Source organism: Agelaius phoeniceus, chromosome 1, assembly GCF_051311805.1.
Source record: "Agelaius phoeniceus isolate bAgePho1 chromosome 1, bAgePho1.hap1, whole genome shotgun sequence".
Taxonomy (NCBI): domain Eukaryota; kingdom Metazoa; phylum Chordata; class Aves; order Passeriformes; family Icteridae; genus Agelaius; species Agelaius phoeniceus.
Window position 1 is genome coordinate 5,763,881 of NC_135265.1, and position 20,727 is coordinate 5,784,607.

The window sequence follows — 20,727 nt, forward strand, 5'->3', positions numbered from 1 at the left end:
AGATAGAAATGTATGTTCCAGTCCAGATCCTGAAGTCAGATGTCATTATAAGTTTACAGCAGTACCAGGTATTATTGTGAAAAGACTAGACAAAATTGTAATACAGATAAAGAGTCAGCCACAAAAAAAGCAAGTATTTGTTTGAATGTGTGTGACTTTCTGCTGGGTTTACCTGTGACAGTGGAAACTCCACAACCAAGGAGTTGTGCTTAAAAGGTTTGTTTGACTTCATATTTTCTTTCTGCAGGTCTTCACTGGGATTTTTACAGCAGAAATGATCTTCAAAGTAATTGCCCTTGACCCCTACTACTATTTCCAACAGGGCTGGAATATTTTTGACAGCATAATTGTTATTCTAAGCCTGATGGAACTGGGCTTGTCCAGCATGGGAAACCTGTCAGTTTTACGCTCCTTTCGACTGGTAATGGTCTTATTCTGTTCTTAACCATCTTTTTTTAATTACATATAAACTCTGACATGAATGCAACATATTTTCTTAAAAATGCATCTGCCTATAATTGCTGCAAGCTGGTGAACAGTATGTGACACTAATTACTGCGGGATAAATGGAATTGTTCCAGATTTACATCAGGGTAAATGAGAACATAATTTGATTCTTTCTAGCTGTGCCAGGTACTTGCAGCACACTTAAAATATTTGAATTCCAATTTGTAATAAAGATCTGCCATTTTATACCTGTGCACCTGTTAGCACAGACAGTAGAAAATTGATAGCCCAAGAAATGCAAGAGCTGATAACTTGTTGTTTTAGGAGCTGTTATTCCTAAATTATGTTATAAACATGCCACTGTTCTTTTAGATGTTGTCAAAAGAAAATGATTTTTTTTTTAATTATTCAGAGAGAGGTTGTTTTTTTTTTTTCCTAGAACTGATCAGCATAACATAGCATCTGTCTTTCACGGGCACTCCTGAGCTGTCAGCTCCTTTGTTAAGCAGGGGACAGTGGTGTCCTATTAATGAGAGGCTGGCGACATTCTGGAACAGAAAAGTACTTTCCTTGCCAGCTTGACATTTGTGTTGCACTTCATGTACCAGGATGTCCATGCTAATTATTCTGGCCATGATATGGCTTCAAAATTTTTAAGATGGGGAAAATAAGTCCTTATGGTTACATTTACCAGAAGAAAATGATTTGTTTTTTCCCAAAAATTCTCTGCATTGCTCAAAAGCGCAAATTTTCCATCACTCTCCTAAGTGTCTCCCTCCAGTTTTTTGGAGCAATCCTGCTTCAATAGGGCTTAATTTAGACCTTCAGTTGAAAACACAGCACAAGGGCTAGGCACCATTTACATCCTTAAAATAGGTCTTAAGTGGGCCGTGGGCTGTGCACAGGCTGCGGGATCCTCAGCACAGAGGTGATTTTCACCCTGGGAGCTAACAGCTAATAACATCTGACTGAGACTTGCTCTGAAGCACAGAGGAATCCCTTCTCTCTTTTTTTTTTTTTTTTTTGTGGGACCAAACCTGAAATCCCTCCCTCCAGATGCCTGCCAGGATGTTTATTTTGATGAGGAAAAGCAACAAAAAAGAAAATACTAAGAAATAGATGTCATTCTTCCATCCTTTCCCCACCAGTGGGGGAATGCGCCATTAAAACCATGTCTATCTAACCAGGCAGAGCATAGCTCAGGAAAACTTAATTCTCATCTGAGAAGCCCAAGTGATGTTTTATTAATAGAAGTAATGAGGTTAACAGGAAGTATGGCTAAAATCACCTTGTACCACACGCACTGCGGCATTTAACATCTTTCACGTTTTACTCACTTGAATAATTCATTGGCTGAAATGGCTGATGCTTCTGTGAGCTGACACTGTTGTTTATGTTCTGTTCACAGCTGAGAGTCTTCAAGTTGGCAAAGTCCTGGCCGACCTTAAATACGCTCATTAAAATCATTGGAAACTCAGTGGGTGCCCTCGGTAACCTCACTCTCGTGCTGGCCATCATCGTCTTCATCTTTGCCGTGGTAGGAATGCAGCTTTTTGGGAAAAGCTACCTGGACAATGTGAAGAAGATAAGCACCACTGGCAACCTGCCACGGTGGCACATGAACGACTTCTTCCACTCGTTCCTCATCATCTTCCGAATTTTGTGTGGAGAGTGGATCGAGACCATGTGGGACTGCATGGAAGTAGCTGGGCAGCCACTGTGCCTTCTCGTCTTCTTGTTGGTCATGGTGATAGGAAACCTGGTGGTGAGTTCTCAAGATGTTTTGGGGTTTTTTTTTTCTTCCTTTCCTGGTGGGCATGTGCAAATGTACCGTTTTTTAATCCAGAAGCGGCAAATCTCACATTGCTCTACAATTGTAATTCAATGAACCGAGTTGTCACCAAGACAGATTTGCTCCTATCCCAAAGTTGCATTACTAGTTGGCTAGTTGGAAATGAGGACTTGCTGTTTTTTTCCAGAAGAGCAGATGTTTTACTAGAAGAAAGGCACATGGGTTGATCACAGTGATTTTATATTTTATGCTGTTCATGGGGCTGAAGGATTTCCTGATCTCTTTTCTGTGCAGGTGTGAGTATCACCTCAACTATCCCTGTTTTGGAATATTTATTTTTCCTTTCAATTTTACATATTTATATTTCCCTTCATTTCTGGACCAGAACACACAAACCATATCACAGCACAGTGTCTTTGAGAGGAGTTTTGAATGTCCTTAGCCTACATGTTTTAGGAAACTGCAGGTTTTGTTTACAGTAATGTCACTGGCTCACTTGCTGGTTTTTTAATAGACTATCCCATAAGCATGGCTTACATAAGCTCTGAACCTATTAAGACTGAGTTATATTTCCCTGTTGACATCTTAAGGAGCGCTTTGCTGGCTTTCAGTCATTGTGGAAATGCTTTGCCTGTTCAGCTTACAGAGCATCTTTGACATTGTGGCTCTAATGGCCTTACTGTTTATGTAGTGAGTTATTTAATAGTAGATGCTGCTGTGGAAAAAAAAAAAAGAAAAAAAAAGAAAAAAAAGAAAAGCTGTTTGCTTTTAGTGGTTGTTTTTCTTTTAAGTACCCAATGTTTTGGTACTCGGCTGCTGGGGTAGAAAAGTTCTTGAAAAAGCTTGTAAAAAAGCAAAGTGTGTTGCTTTGTTTACATTACCTTAAATTTTAACAGTTATTTTCACATGAAAATGTTGATTGCAAGAGCAAAGTATATTTTAAGGGGTTTTTTAAAATAAAAGTCTAAAGACTAAACTGTAATTACTCAGAAAGTGAGAAATTATTTACATTTTTTTCTATGACTTACCATTTCTATAAATTTTTTTTAATTACATTTGATTAGAAGAGCAGGGGCAGAATATTACTTTCTTTATTTAGGAAAAAAACCATTATTTATTATATCTTTTAGGAGAGTTTAGCCTGAGCTCTAGAAAGTTAATTTCCCCCTGCCATTAAGCAATGTGTTCTGTGTATGATGATGAAAGCTGGAAATAATATGTGTTTAATTCTGGGGAAAATGTTAACATTTGAAATATTCATGGATTATTAAAAGATGTGAATTAGCAACATCTGATACCCTTAGATATTAACACTCATTAGTGTGCACAAGTTCTGCTAAGTATGAAATCTGTCTCAGCAGAGACTGCATTAACATTATCTACGTATATTTAACCTTCAGAGCTCAAAAAAAGAGACTGTCCCAGATGTAAAAGCAGATATTGAAAAACTCTGTCTGCATGGAGAAGCTGAAGTTATTGGTCAGCTGAAAGAGAAAATCGCTAGCTTTACTCTTTTCAGCCAACAGTTCTGTAAGGATGTGGCAAAGACTGATAAAGAGGAATAATTCTTGTGTTTGGGTCTCTCATAGAAAAAAAAAGAAGGAAATTATTTGTAAGTGAAAGAACAGCAGATTGTGAATCATGAGACTCATCCAGTGCCAACATGGAGATTTCATGATGTCGATTAGCAGGTAGAGAGGAGGTCATCTTACACCTCTGGCACCATAAAAATTGTTGCTTTCTTCAGTAAGAGTGGATTGAACTCACCAGCTCACTCTCATAACATCACCAGATCCAAAAGTTCTGGTAGCTTAAAAGCACCACAAGCCCTTTCAAGTAAAAATACTCATGTGCATAAACTTTTACCTGTAACTCCATTGCCATCTGTGCCAGCAAAGTCTCTCTTTTAACTTGCTGAGATCCTTTTTCCTCCTCTGAGTTTCAGGAGTCAGTTCTGATAAAGAATATTATCCTGAGGCTGTATCTCATTTGGACTCTAAATTCTTCCATGGTATCTGGAGGCTTGGAGAAAATCTTGGTGTAGCATATCTGTGCATGCATCTAAATTAAATACTTTTATCTGTCTCATCTGCCTTATGGTGATGTCTGTGGTCTCTTTCCCAACTGCAAGTCTGAGGATTGTGGAGCAAACTTGCACCTGAACTCCTGTAAAGTCTGCAAACTGGTGTTGAAATTGTTACAGCCACTGCAATTCTGTGGCATGTTCAGTGATTGGTTTGCAGGTCGTATCCAGCCTCACTAACATGAAAATTCAAAGGAATGGTCAAGAGCCAGGAAATTTAGTAAGTGCCCTGGGCAACATTGTGTTATAGAGCAGTCCAGTTGTTGAAAGGAATTTTAGTATATCCTTAGTCTTTGGGTTGTATTCATATATCCTGAAAATGTCTGGGACAATTTGTGTGCAATGCCACACAAAACTATATTTAAGGCTGGTCAGCTGGTGAGTGAATCATCTTCAAGGAGCTAAACTTTACAATATAGTTGGAAAATGATGTGCAGTGTTACTGCTTTTTGCACAATAAAGTTGTGCTCCTACTGCCAGGTGGAATTTTAGAGTCACTGAGGCTGCTTTAGAAGGTAAAGCCAAACCAGACAGATGATAAGAATGTCTTCCTCATTTGTAAGAGAGAGCTTCTGAAATAGCTAAGTGAATAATTACTCTTTTTGTTAAGTTTTCAAAAGGGTTTAACATGTTTTTAAGGTATATTTATGTTACTGAGGTGAACAAGGAAAATCACCAAGACAGGAATCATTGAGATGATGTAGGAGAATTAGGGACAGGAGGCAGGTCCTGGTGCCCCCTGCTCTGGCCAGAGTCAATGGGACACCAGCCACTTCTCAGGGGACAGCTGTGTGTGTGCTGGGTGCTGTGGTGGTGTTTGTGGGTCCCCAGGATGAGGGAAGAGATGAGAATCTTGGCTGCACATTTCAGAAGGCTGATCTATTATTTTATGATATATATTATATTAAAAGAGAATGATATATTAGAACTATACTAAAGAAAAGAGAAAGGAGACATCAGAAGGCTAGAAAAGAATGAATAATAAAATCCTGTGACCGAGCAGAGTCCTGACACAGCTGGACCTGTTGATTGGTCATCAAGTAGAAACAATCCACATGGAACCAGTCAAAGATGCACCTGTTGGCAAGGAACCTCCAGACCACATTCCAAGCAATCAGATAATCATTGTTTGCATTTCATCTCTGAGGCCTCTCAGCTTCTCAGGAGAAAAATCCTAGCAGAAGGATTTTTCAGAAAACATGTCTGTGACAGGGTGCTAACAACGTGCATGAATAAAAGTGACACTTCCATCACAGGCAGCACAACCTCCCAGGCTCACTGGGTGTGTGTCACACATGCTGGCCAAGCCACACTTTTACCCTCTGGTGGCCACCAGGATGAAGGATGGATCCTGCCAGCCTCTCCTGACGTGCCACCAAGGGAGGGACAGCCTGAAATGCGCTCGCTGCCTCTGCTCCTGCTCCAGCTGGGCTGCAGGAGCCAAAAAGCATCTCTAAGTGTTCAACCCACAGAGCTGCAGTGCATTAAGTGGCCCTCAGGGCTGAGTTCTGGGCTGCTGTTCCCTCACCTCTGTCCCATTCACACATCCCAGCTCATCCATGGCACATCCACCCCTGTTCCCCAACCCACCACAAGCTGGCAAATCACTGCTGCATTTCCTTGGTGGTTCTTGCATTGCTGGAGCCACAAGCATGTGAACATGTAGGGTCTGCAACCAGGAAAGTGATACCTTAAGAATTTTCCTTAAAAGCAGAATATAAGAATGGAATTCCTCCTTTAGGATCAGTCCAAGCCTTTTTCTTTTTTTTCCCCTGTTGTCCATTCACTCAGAAAAATATTGATGACATTTTTTGAGAACACTAAGGTAGAAAGCACAACCAATTTCTAGGGTATCACACTGTCCTGTAGGCAGGATTGCATAACCATTATTGAATTAATGCATGATGCATGGAATTATGAAATATAAAGTGTAAGGTCATGCACTCAGCCCTGTTTAAATATTTATGTTATGATCCAGTAGCTTACCAGCAGAAAATGCTTGAGAGCATATGTATCAGTCACTGTGAACATCTGCATCTGAAATAATTACATGGAGGTGCCTTTATAGTCAGATCTGGTTAATGGAGTCTGTGAAGTCATAAAATATCTTACCACCCAAAAAATCTAAATATATCAGGCTAAATAGCCCCTAAAACTACGTATTTCTGTCCTGACATCCTAGGAGGCAAACAGCTGTAGAAATCCCCGTGTGGCTTGATATGTTGACCCAAGAGGACCTTCTGGTCCTGTTTTTTCCTATGGTAATTTCAGTGCCTGGCAGCAGAGCTGCTCAGCAGGGTTTGGATGAGATTTGAAGTGACCACTTTGGTTAAACTCAGTGGAAACTTTTCTCTGAAAAGTCAAATGTGGCTGAAACCTGTCTTTCTTTTCTGCTTCCACATCTCAGGAAGTATTTATGGATGTTTTTTCTGTTATAATCTGGCTCGTGAGACAGGCAGAAATATGGAAATGTCACATCCTTGGATGGAAGAGGTTTGTGCCTGCCTACATGCCTTTTCTACAATTCCATGTAGGAAAGGATACTTGAAGAGGTGCACTGGGAAAGTCCCACCAAACCTCCATCAGGTTAAAATCAATGGATTTTCAAGCTGGTCAGACACCAACAGAACCTCATTAGGAGTCATTCACCCCCATTTCCCTCTTGAACAGACAAAATCTGTTGATAAAATGTGTTACCAGAGCTGTTCTGACAGACACAGTTCTGCAGCTGGGCAAGAAAGAAAATTCAAATTACAGGATTTTGAGCAGCCTGGTTTACTGGAAGGTTCTGTGCCCAGTGCAGAGGGGTTGAAAATAGGTGATTTTTAAGGTCCCTTCCAACCCAAAGCAGGAGATGATTCTATGAATGGGAGCAATGCAGAACTTCTGGGTGCTTCCACTTCATCCTGTTCATTTACAAGAGCCTCCCTTCTGACCATGAGAACATTGTCCTGAGCACCACCAATGCAACCTGGATGGGAATAATGGCTTAGAAGGAGGAGAAAGGCAAGAAAGATGAAGGGTCAATTAGCACAGATCCTGGCCTGACAGATGTGCAAGAGAGAGATTTGGGATTGGGGGGATTGTTTGGGTGGGGAAGAGAAATGGCTACAGCTTTATGTGAAGCTTAATCTATGATAAGAAATTCACAGCAATTCCCTGCCCTGAATCACTTTCCTAAATAACAGAGCCTAAGCAATATAAGGTGTCACTGGGTCCCATGTGTCTATCTAATACTTTTTTTGTTTTGTTTGCTAAAGTTGCCTTTAATTCAATGTTTAGAGTGAAGAAAACAGATAAAAAACCACAAAAGAGGCAGCTTTGTGTGTGCTTGTGCAGCAGCAATGTGTAGTGCTGAAATGTGTGAGACAGGGATGATATTTGGATTGCATGGTCTTCAACACAGGGGCTTTGCTTCTTTATAAACCCTTTTCTAGAATTAATTACTGAGTTTCAATAATTGAGCACCACAATCTCTAAATGAGGAACTGAAGAGTGAGTCTGTGTGGCCACCTGTGAAGGAGAACTGGTTCCCCACCCTGTGGGAATCCATCAGCTGTATGGGAGCTGTGCAGGTCTATCCCAGCTGGAATATTGTGATCAGTGCAGAGTATGAAGAAGTTTAATAACACAGATTGAGATGTTCTTTTGCATTTGCCCTCAGTGCCAGAAAATATCCCTGAACACATTTAATTTATTAGTGTAGGAGTATCCATAAAGTCCTGTCTCACTCAATGCTGATGCTTCTCCATCACTGCAGATTTCTCAGCAGATCACGTCTGGGCTTGAAAGAGGCTTATGGTAATGTCAGATTTTCTCTTTGTTTAAATGAAATGGGTACAGAGAACTATCATTATCCCTTGTGGTAAAACCAGAAGTAATAGCAAAATAGCATCTTACAGGCCTGGGTAAAAGTGGATTACGATTTTGCATTTCAAGAGCTCAGACAACCAAAACATATTAGGATGGTCAAAGGTGGTCTTCAGATGGAGATTTGTATTTCTGCCTGACATGATAGGGCTGTCACTGAGGGAAGATACATCAAAACCCCAACGCTTTTAAAAGACAGGAAGCATTAAACCACGGAATTTCAAGGCTATAAAACTTTTTAAAGGGTGATGAAGGGCTGTTTTACCCCAAAAAGTACAAGGCCTCTTTAATTCAGACAACCTTTGCCAAGAAATGAATGCAAATGGAACTCTGATGACATATGATAGCCCTCTTCCAGCTATCTCCTTATTTTCTTTTCAAATTATATACAAATATAGAATACCAAAGCCCCATTTTTGTGGGTTTTACTGTCTATCCCTAGAGAAATGTTTAACTCAAGGGTTCCAGCAAGACTTGCTGCCATGAATCAAGTAATTATTTTTGCATTTAATGACAAACATGACTTACTCATGGGGGCCACTGAGGACGTCCACCATGTGAATAAAGGTTAATCTCCTTGGAGGAATATGTAATATTTGTATTGAATCTAATTATTAATAGAAATGAAGTGCAATTTTAAAATATTGTGTGCCTTCTAATTGCAAATCAAACTAGATTAGATCTGCTTGCTGGAAATTAAAGCAGGTTTTGGAAGAAGGTATTACAGCCCAAATTACAACATTTATGGTTGAGATTTTTAATTTTGGAATCACAGTAGAGGTCTGCAGTGTCCTCAAGCTTTACATGTTGTACTTCTGCCTCTAAGCACACACTCTCCTTGGGGTCCATAGGTTCCACTTCTTGCACAATGGAAGGAAGAGAGGATAAGGTGCAACTATGTGAAACCTGTGGAAAAACAGCTTTTTGCAAGGAGCAGGGAAGCCACAGGAGATTTGAAGAGAGCTCAGGTTGTCCCAAGTCTCACACAAACACTCCCTTCCCTCCCCTCTCTCTGCACCCCATTGCTCACGTCCTGGATGATGCTGTTCACCTTATCTGCTCTTTCAGCAGCTCCCAACATTCTGGAAATCTGCATTTGTGTTTTGGTTACATCAGCTGAGAGGGCCAGCAGATAAACAGGCAGGAATAGGCACGTCAGGAGCAGTCATCGTCAGGACAGACAAAATCTGCAAAGCAGCGAGCGAAGGGCACATGGGGCACCAGGGAGGAGGAGGATTGATCAGAAAGCTGCAGGAGCCATAACAAGAGCTGGGAAATACTGGCAACAAGGAGAGTTTGAGGGTCCAGAAGAAGCCAGGGAGCCCAAGGGATCCTCAGTGAGGAGTGGAAGTGTCGTTTGAGTCTGTCTCATCAGCTCGGGCACTTATGTAAGGGAGATGAGTTTCCTTTCCTGAGTCACATGTGGCTCTGCAGGAGAGCAGCCCAGAATCCATCAATAAGCTCAGCTGGGGATACAAAGAAAGTGGTGTCAGAACAACTGTCAGCATGTCACTGCTGTCCTCCTTGCTCCTACTCATCTGGCAGTGGGAATATTTGGTGTGATGCTGCCGAGCTCAAACCTCCAAGGGAGGCAGATAAACCCCAGCACGTTCCCAGCTTCTCCCTCCATCATTTCCATGCCAGCTACCTGAACACTCTGTGTGTCCCAGAGCAATTTTAGCCATTTGTATTCCCCATTATCCAGCCTTTCTTGAGAAGTGCCTGGGAAGCAGAGCACTCAGGTAGTCGATGCTTTTGGGCAAGAATCTGGCTATGTCTGCTTAAGTATTAAACATCCTCAGGGTTAAAGAAATGTCCCCCAGAAACAGATGGCATCATCTGATGCTTCAAAAAAATAAATCCTGACACCAACCATCAATCAGTCCAGTTGCCTCTGATGGCTCCTAGTAGAGATGGAAAGCCTCCACCCTCTTGTGGGCTACTTGAAATACAAAGCTTTTGCCTGACACTCCAGGCTTTAAAAGCTGTATGATTTATCAGCACCCACATAAATAACTATAATTTATTTTATTGGGTGGATATATCCCACCCAATAAAATAAATTATAGTTATTTATAATATACGTATAAACAATTATATATATAGTTATTTATACATATTTACTACATGTATAACACTGGATGCTGGTGCTAAAAAGTCTGGGGAAATTAATCTCACTGTATTTATGGTGGGCCATCAAAGACTGCTGGGTTTTCAAGATGTCATTCTATGGTAGATTGAGTGGAATCTACTCAAATCTGGGAGGTTTAGGGCTGCTTCCCCCCAGATATGTGAAGGAAATGCACCTGAAAATAAATAGGAGTGACTACTTTCAAAACCTTCTTCTAAAAAGTAATCTGCTTCTTTCTGTCACTTCAGATTTATGAGAGTCTGTATCTGCTACAGGCTCAGTTGTTTCTTCTGAAGAGTTGAGTCTTGGCACTTGGTGACTAAATCTGAGCTTGCATCTTAGGGGGACAAGTGTGTTTTCAAGGTATTACATGGTGTTTGTGTTGAATATATACTAAAATCTGGCAATTTTTTCCCTGCAATATTCATCCACAGAAAGGTAGATATTTGAAAACACAGCTAGCTCAAATCCCAGTAGGAGTTGGCATACATAGAGGAGTGAGCTTTTGCTTCGGATGAAGCTCAAAGGAGGCTGAAAACAAAAAGTGGACTAAAACTTTTTTTTTTTTTTTAATTTATTAGTGACATAAGGAATTCCCAAAGCAGTAGTCCAAAGCAGATTCATTAGTGGACTGTGACAGATTTTGGCATTTGGTGCAGATTTTCATCAGTAGAATTATAAATATTGCTTCTTGATCTATAAATTAGTCACTGGGATATATCAGAGAGAAATAAAATCTGTTAACAATGCTAGTGCTCTTCTGTAGGCATGGGTATAGGGGAACACAAAACTATCTTCCATTTCTTCCATTAACATTTATGGGTGTGAGGTGTCTTGGAAATATGAAGGAAGAAGAATGATAATACATTACTTCAATTGACCCAACCCTTTGTAAACCATCCTCATGCCTTTTGTTCTAATTGTGTTTCCAAATCGAAGATATTTCTCTAAAACCATTGTTGAAGCGTTGACTCCATGATAGGAACTACTGACACGATGGAATATTTTTAATAAGATACACCATATGTATGTTTTATGTTCTCACAGATATTTTACTTGTGAAGATTCTAAGGGAAGCTAAGATATTATTTGGAAAACTGCAGCCCTGGTAGCAGGTGGTGTAGCAGGCATGAGTAGGGTCAGCCTGCCCACTTTCTGTCCTACATGTGTCCTTGATTAGTAGTGTAAGTAGGGGTTTGTCAGTGGTTAAGTTCTTGCTAATAACTGGGTAGTTATTAAAATCTAGAAGGCACTGAGTCAAATTTAATTGGGCAAGAGTGTGCAAAGGTAGGTACAACTAAATGTGTCTCTTTTTATTAATGTCACAGTGCGAGTTGTCTGGATGTCACTGAAAGGGTAATGACAACAGAATTATTCCTAACATGTGCTCAGGGAAAGGCAAGGTTTTAATGCTAAAATAGACCAGGTGGTACAAAATTAATACATTATTCATGACTCCTAAACATCTTACACTTTTTTTCTAAAAAAATACTGTTACAAATATTTTTTTCCTTCACCAAAAATAAGCAGTGAGCTGTTCATTCTTACAGTTGCCTCTAGAAATATCTTGTTAAAAAGAATATGTGAAACAACCAGTGAGTCATGACAGACTTAACCTTCTTAGCAGGTGTATGATATTTAAGAGACACTGGAATTTATTTTTTCATGTACAGTGCACATTCATATCTGGATTCTCCACCCAGCACATGTGTGGCAACACAGTCTGTGGCTTCCCAAGGAAAAATGTTGAATAATGCATTTGGAAAATAAATGTAGTACACAGGGTCAGATACCAGTTTCCTGCTTTTTGGAGTCTTATTGAACAGTAAGAAATTCCTTCAAAGGGAATTCCTGCCTTTGGTCTCCTGCTACCATTCCACATTTCTTCATCTTTCTGAAATTCCATTCATCTGTGTCTTACTGTGTTAAACTTCTTTAAATTCAATAAACTGACTGACCCACACTTACTGAGGAGAATCTCCAATAGATATAGATCTATTTCATCATTTTTATATTATTGCAAACAATACAAGGGAAAGGAGAACCAAACCTATTGATTTTTCATCTCTCTTACTATTTTTGTTTCTTTGCTACTATTTAAGTCCCTTTTGTTCTATTTTCTTGACTCCAGATTAATGTGTTAATTTTTTTTCCTGTTTTGTTTGGGTCATTCTTAGCCGGAACCATGTTTAAATTAGTTCTAATTGAATATGAATCAAATCTGCTGTTCCTTTAATTATCTTCTACCTAAAATGTATTTTCTTCCATTTTGGTCAGTTCTGGGATTCATTGCCTTGGAATCAAAGAGTGGCTTATGTTGGAAGGGACCTTAAATCTCATCTCATTCCAACCCCCCTGCCATGGACATGAATGGACACCTTCACTATCCCAGGTTGCTCCAAGCCCCTTCCAACCTGGCCTTGAATTCTTCCAGGGATGGAACAGTCACAACTTCTCTGGGAAACCTCTCCCAGTGCCTCACCACCCTCACAGTGTAAAATTTCTTTCTTATGTCTAATATAAATCTCTCATTTTTCAGTTTAAAGCCATCATCCCTTGTCCTATCACTCCACACCCTTGTCCCAAGTCCCTCTGCAGATCTCTGGCAGCTGCAGTAACTGTAACATGATCTCTCCATGGGAATTTTGGAAGCATTCAGAAAGGTGCAGAATTACCCACAGCTCAGCCACAGACCCAAGGGGAGGGGCTGACCACTGAGGACCCTCTGGGGCCCAGGAGCAGGTGCTGGCAGATGAAATGGGTGGCGTTTTAGGACAGCAGTGAGGTGTGTGTGTGTCAGCACCTCCCGCCTTGCAGGGCATGGCTTTCACTGTGGAGATGTAACTGGCCCCACTGCTGCTAAATCCTCCTGTTTCTTTAATGAAATGTGGGGGTTTGTCCCACTTCTGGGTCATGGGGCTTCTACAAGAGGAGTCTGTGAAAGCCACAAGCCCAGCCGTGTGCTGTGAAGGCAGGAGATTTCACACTGTGCAAAATTACTGGTAGAAATCTTTTTTGGAGCTTTTTTGAGATTTTGGAGCTCTTCTGAAAGGGGGCCTCCTGGCTGGCAGGCAGCTCTGTCACTTTGTTCTGCCCTTCCAGGAATCTGCACTTGGAAAATGCACAAAATCAGAACCTCCTTACACCTCCCAAATTCACTGTAGAGGTATCCTTTTCACATTTCAATATCCTTTTCACATTTCCTACTTTTTAATAGGAAAGTGTGATTTTGTGAGGGAACCCAAATTAAAATATTAAACCTGGGAAATTGATTAGAAAGTAAGATTTTTAAAGGAAACCATGTTCTCCCTGAAATTAAAAAAAAAAAAAAGTGGGGGGAAAGATAATATTAATGATTTCTTGACTCTCTGATTTAATTTTCGAGTCTCTGGGCCTACCCTCATAGTGATTTTTCTTTGTTGTAATATATTGGCCACAGGGAGCCATTACTGTGCCCATTGTCACTGGTTTTCTTTCAATTTTACTCTGTTTCCATGTGGGATTTTTTATCCTTTTGGTTCTCCCTGGCTCTTACCTTTCCCCAGCTGTTTTCTGCCATGTGTGAATGAGAATTTCCTCTTTCTCTTGATCTCCAGACCTGACTGCCCAAGGGACACGATGGCCCTGAGATGACTGAGGGCAAAACTTAGCCCAGTCCTTGGTCACAACTGAGTGTCCCCCTCTCTGTGGTGGTGTAGGATCTGAATTGTAAGAGGATGAGGATCTGTGGAGGTGTAGGATCTAAATTGTAAAAGGATGATTCCAGGGATCCCACTCTGCCTGGACTGGGCAGTGTCCTCCATGTGAGCCTCCTAGGGCTGGATTTGGTCTTCAGGTAGAAACTGCAGATCTTAAGCATCCAAAATTAGAGGGTTTTTTCATTGTATAATCGGTAGAGCAGCTGTTGTTTGCATGCAGCCAGTGAAAATATTCCAGGGTAATGCAGGTGTTTCTCATTGATCATCACTCCTTGCAGGGAGCAGCAACAGCAAAGACTCCCCAGACTGTGCAGTCTGTCTTGCTCTCTGATTGTCCTGACATCCTCCTCAGCAGGGCAGCCAAACACTTTTTGTTGACTTAGCAGAAGGGTAATTGTCTCTTGGTTTGCAAACAATAAACTTTCCATAGTTTCCCTGGTGGTTTTGGGGTACCTTGAGCCTTTAACATCACGAACACAGCTGGTTTTGCTGGGAGAAGTTTTCAACTGGACTTGTCTCACAGCACGTTTTGTCTGTCTAGACAGTGCTTTGAGAAGTCCACAGCAGCTCTGATGGAGCCCTTGCTATTCTGGTGAATTAATGTTGTTTTGATATCTGATGAAAAACCTGCAGGAACATGTTTGTTTTTATGCCATGACTCCAGTAGTGGGAAGAATTTATCTGACTCCACTCACACTCTCTTCCTCCTCATATATAGCATTTGGAGACTTGGAATTTCAGAAATTTCAAGAAAACATTTGGTTTCCAAAGACTCATCATCTAATACTTCTAAGGAACATACTTAGGAAAAAAAAAATAACACTGAAAGTCATCAGCAACAAAAGAAATCCAAATTCAACAGTTCTTGACCAGATTTGGAGTGGTACAATTTGTCTGCACAGTTTCATGCACGTAGGTGAATAACAAATGAAAAAGTCTTGGAAACATGAGGCAAGCACCAGGTTGTGGTAAGAAGTGTCACAGGTTGCCTCAGATTGATGTTTCCAGGATTGTGTTTCAAGTGACAAGGACATGGGCACCTCGCTCTTCCAGCTTGTGGGGTGCTGCAGGACCTGGGGATGAGGAGAGGCAGAGGTTGGTCCCTCCTGTGCAAAGGGAAGAGAACAGGACTGAGGAATCTGCCCCATTAATCACAGATACCCCTTTAAACCCTGAAGTGAGAAATTGGGTGATCATTCCCCACCCCATCAAACACAGGTGAGCACAGCTCCCATCCAGCATCACCTCTCTGCCCTGCACTGCTCAAACAGCTGCACCAGGCACACCAAAACTGCAGGGAAACATAAAGTTCAGTCCCTGAAGAGAAGAACTGTCAGTAAAGCCCCCAGCTTTATTGTAAATACCACAAAAACATTCAGGGTAGGGGGAACACCCTCAACTCAACCCATTCCTGAAGATAGAGCTGAAGCTGCATCAGTCTCCCTGCTTGTTCTTCATAGGCCAGTGGTAAAATCAAGCATTGTTCTCCACTTTTTCTGGGTAAATAGAAATCATTCACAAAAAATCTCTGAAATTACAGCCACTTTTTGCATATGAAATAATTATTCTTACCATATTACTTACATTTTTTCTTTCCTAAGGAGAACATCCACTCTCATTGCCATCATGAAGTAGTTCAGAAATTTTACTTAGGAAATAGACTGTATTTGCTGAGTAGTTATTAAAATTCATTTTCTTCTATTTAAACAGATAAACAAGTTATTTCACCTAAGAGGCTAATACAGAGTTGATGAGAAAAAATTCCTGTTGGAAGAATTGGTATTACAGTGGTACTACAGTGCCCCACAACCCTCCCACCTGCAGCTGCCTGTGGGTTCAAACACTTTCCACAAGGGAAGTTGTGTGGCTGCAGGGCAAGAAATTCATATCCCCATTTCCATGTGCTTTCCTAGCTGGTCCTGGGCAAGAAAAATGAGGGAGATTGATGGTGTCCAACCTGTGCTCTCCCTCACTTGCCCCAGGCCACAGGGACCTCTTGCCAATCTTGTGTTATCATGATCATTTTGACAGCAAGAAACTAAGATATCAGTAGAATGGGATTATGAGATTGACTGCAGGATAAAGGGAAACTGGGCTGGGAGGATATAAGCTTCTTATCCAAGCACAAATAACTGGAAGAATAGGAAGGGAATATAGAAAATAGGTGATCATGTAAATTGCTTTTTGCAGGAATAGTCTCTCTTAGTAGACTTTGCCCTGGGATGAAAATGCACAAAAGATTGGAAAATACAACTCCAAGGAAGGAAATAATCCTCCAGAGAGACTGACTACATTACTGACCTATTACTGCAGATCTCTAACTTAGATCTATCACTTAGTGCAATGAAATCCCCTTTCTGAGCAGTTTTTCTTTGCAGCTTAGTGGATTCTGCTGCAGTAAACAAAATATAATAATTGGCACCTATTTTGTTAGGCTTGCTAGAAGGTCTCCAAAGAACAAACTGCATCTCTCCCATCTGTGCTAGTCAAAGAACAGTGCAGATGTCCACTGCCATCCATGAACAGGAAGGAAATCAGATATTTTCACTGGTCAGAGAGTGCCTGAAGAGCTTCTTGCTACTCTGTATTTACCAGGCACTGCAGGTAGATGGGCCCTGTTTGTCCACAATAAAAAAAGTATTAAATGAGTAGTTGAAAAAAGTATTCAATGGTGATCCTGGCAGGTACTTCACATGCACTGTCTGGCCTTTCCTATGCAGCTGAGTGCCAGAAGTGACAATGAGCTGCCACAGGGTTACAATTTGGATTATGGCTTCCTTTTTGCACGGTAGATTTCACTGATGGGGGTATTTTCCTGTTGTTACAGCAAAACCTGCTTGGCTGGCTCCTAGGAGATTTCTCTTCCCCAGGAAAGAAAGGTGTAAAATCCCTTCCCTCCTCCTGTGTGACACCAGTGAGGGTCCAGGGCAGTGGATGCAGTGCTGAGTTAATTCACAGGAGCTCAGGAGGCTGCACACTGTCTGACTGAATGACAGATGGAAGGTTAAATACATAAAGATTTATATTGCTCCACTTTTGCCAAATCAAGGCAAACAAAAAGGTGGAAGGGAAAGGAAGAAGCAGTCTCATGGTTTTGTTCCAAAAGTGTTCTAACTTCAGCAGCAGAGCTTGCAGATATATCTTCAAACAGGATTTGATGAGAAGGTGTCATCTGAATAGAAATTGTCTGATTTTGCCCTGTGTTGACACAAAAGGAGATGATGGAGCTGAGATACTCAGAATGCAGCCTACCACAGCATCATGTGTATCTCCCTGCCTAGAGCTTTTTGGGGAGGACAGGTGCTTCCAGCAGCCTGTTTCCCCCCCATGGATGGGGAGCTTGGAATCAGCCTCAGAGCTCCAGGCCCCTGTGCTTTTCACTTTCTGCCAGCACAGAATTGTGCAGCACCTTGCACAGTGCCTGGTTTGTTACCCTGTGCTGCTGCTTGGGTTGGGGCTGGAACAGCCTGAGCTCCCCTCTGCCCTGGGGAAAGCTGTAAAGGCTGGTTTAAAGGCTGCTCACCACTGTCCTGGAGTGTGATTGTCCCCAGGATGGGCTGCTGGGTGTGACAATGGACAGTGTTGTTGCTCATGTGATTTAGTTTTAGATAGGCCTGCAGGGAGCTGGACTTGATGATTCTATGGGTCCTTCCAGCTTGAGATACTCTGATTCTGTGTGGCTTATTTGACCTGCATCTGCCTTTAATCCAGCTCTGAGATACAAAATCCAAGCTTGCTTAGTCTTGGGTGGGCACTGCTCAGCTCTTCAACATCCCCTGGGATGCCAGACTGTCTCCATTGTCTGCAGACATCCTGGGAAAACTGCAGCTTAAGCACCTCAGGGAGGCACCTGCCACGGGGCTGAATTAATCTGATCATTTGTGCCTCATACTGGCACAACCAGAGTCACGAGCTTTGGAAAAGGCATTGGAAGTGAGAAGGTCAACGAAAGCATGCTGGATTGTCATTAGGCTAAAAGCTTAATATAATTATACTAAAAGAATTTGGGGTTCTTTGAGTGCATCTGTCATTTGATTCCCAACCCCAAAGACCAGAAAAGCGACCTGCTTTCACAGTCTGGCTGCTCAGTGTCACTGGAAAGCAGATTTCTTTCCAAGGGGATCCATATGCACATAGAAATATGCCATTGCTTTTGCAAACTGAGGTAATCTTTAGTTAGCTTTTACTTAAACTGAAAGCACTGTGTTAGCAGCCAGGAGGACTGGGTATTATTAGTAACCTTTTACAGGAAATGTGGTGTGTCATGGGTTAGGCATATTTTTTTTTTTTTCTGGAAAATGCAGTGTACAGTGAAATGTGGGAATAAGTAAACATAAAGTGCTTATTCAGCAGTTCATTCTGTTTGAATGCCCAGCAATGCAACTCTGAGGTTACCTGCTCATGAAGGAAGCAGGGAATGATATTTGAGATTTATTTTTGGCTCAAAGCATGAAGTGCAAATGGTTCTTTGTGCAAAATGTCAGCTGCATTTCTGGGAAGAAAATAAGATTGCTTTAATAATCCATGGTAAATAACAATACTGAGGATGCTACATGAACCTGCAGGTGTATCTAGACAAACATATCTGATGTATACATGTAGCTTGATGTCTGAAATGAGTACAGAAAAGTGAATCAAAGCGCTTCAAACCTTTAGTGAAGAGCAGAGTTAATGAAGTACAGGATGAAATTCAGCTTCAGACAAGGAAATTCCTGTGCATACAAGGAGATATTAATGTATGGAGATATCTGGGCTACAACCACTCTGCAGAGGTCTGGGGCTTGACTCAGTTTGGCCTGAGGACCTCTGGGGATACTGCAGGGTATCCATCCTGGCCTCCAGCTGGACACAGATCTCCCAGAATAGCTTTCTGATATTTTTTGTCCTTCTGGGCAATTGCCTGAGGGTGACTTGGGCATGGAAGGCTCAGATGGCACTAGACATATTGGCAGATGCACGTAGCCCTGGCATGGTCACCTGTGCTTGGTCAGTCTCTGTTGTCCACAAGATGAATTTCTGATTGAAATGAGGCTTAGGTGCACCATTAGACTCTAAGGGTTTGATGTTTGAGGCTGGAGGCAGCTGCCATCCTTGATGAGCAATTCAGTCCCCTAAATTTGGCCAATCTGTCTCCCCCTGCAACACATGGGATGCCCTGGTTGGATGGCAGCTGGAGCTTTGAGAGGTCACAGACCTCCTGTGAGATATCTCAGATACCCTCCAGCATCAGCAGACACCTCTGTTAAGGTAATTGAATTGTACCTACAGAGTCCAGAAGATTTTTATTCTGGCTCCCTTTATCCCCTCCCTTCCTCCAGCTGCTCCCTCTCACATACACACATGGTTATTTTCAGGACACTTGTAGAAGTGTGGTTATCTCTGAGCCCTCATCCTGCTGTCAAACTGGGTTGAAAGTGGCTAAAGGGGATCTCTCAGTGCCTCCTTCCCTGGTGGGCTCCCACCTGCTTGGCTGCACATCCACTGCTCTGGTTTCACACAGCATCAATTGCGAGGGGGATGTGAAAGGAAAAATTGATTACCACCAGGGCACCACAGTGATGAAGAGACCCACACAAGCTCTCAGTGTGGTGGACCAGCTAAGAAACAATTAGCTTTAATCCCACTTTACCTGGGAGCAGGGCAGTGCTGGGGCAGCAATGGTTTATTCACTGGTTCATAATGGACGGGGGCATCTGCTGTGCCACCAACTGCTTTTGTTTTCAGTCACAGTGATTGCAAAGGGTACTTTACAAAACAGCCCTGACAGGGCACTTCAAACACTGTGCCATCAGAGTGATTAGGACCAGGTTTTCAGAATTCTATCCCACATATTCTGAATATTTGAAATAAGAGGGAACAGGGTAAGGGGACGATAGCAAAAAGATTGTGGCTCTTTGGTAAGACCCAGTTAAATAGAGGTACTTTTTATGCTGTTTATGTTGGTCTAGCAGGTGTTTTCAACTTAAAGTACTATCAGAAAGAGAGAAGTTAGGAGGCTTGCAGGTATATCTGGTAGTATTAAGAGATCACAGAGAAAATACCTGCACAAAGTCCATTTTATTGCTGTAAATGGCAAGAGTGCTGCAGCACTGACCTCTCCTTGCCAGCACCCAGAGCTGCCACCCACCCACTTGGTACAGGCAGCAGCTGAGTTGATACCAGGCAATTTGGGATTGGTTTGTTTTGGGGTAAATATATTTTAGCAGATATTGGTTTGAGTCACCTTTGCCCTGTTCCTGTCATCCCAAGCATCCACCTGCAGTGTGAACTTTTTGCCCTGATAAATCCAGCACAAAAGCTGTAATTTATTTCTTCTCAGACCATAAGAGATGTAATGTTCAATATACAGCAACTGGTGACCACACTGTGAGATATATTACTGGGGATGGCCTTTGAGAAGAAGCTGGCTTTATTTATTGGATATAATGGTATTTATTCGGGGCAGGGGTGTAAAAAGAGGTTTAAACCATCAAATATATCACTTAAATGCCTAGTTGTGTCTAATCTTGCCACACACTGCCAGCAAAAGTAGAGAGTTCTGAAATGGCAAGAACAAGAGGAAGGTAACACACAATCTCAACTTCAGTTTGGATCTTTTCATAGACCTGTGAAAATCTTTAAACAGTTGTTTTTTTTTTTCCTGACTAGTAACAGCATTTTCAGGACCAAGTCTGCTTTGGGAGTGAGTCTTGCTCAGATTTGGCCA

General features: G+C 41.7%; 1 protein-coding gene across 4 annotated transcripts in view; it reads left to right on the forward strand.

The window, feature by feature from the left end:
- LOC129118645 (sodium channel protein type 5 subunit alpha-like) overlaps window positions 1–20,727 on the forward strand; it is a 218,246-nt gene that overhangs the window by 118,598 nt on the left and 78,921 nt on the right. For all 4 annotated transcript variants that reach the window (XM_077188165.1, XM_077188117.1, XM_077188218.1 and 1 more), the window contains 2 exons: window positions 248–421; window positions 1,856–2,212. In XM_077188165.1, coding sequence (XP_077044280.1) covers window positions 248–421; window positions 1,856–2,212 — 531 coding nt within the window. The remainder of the gene's footprint in view (window positions 1–247; window positions 422–1,855; window positions 2,213–20,727) is intronic.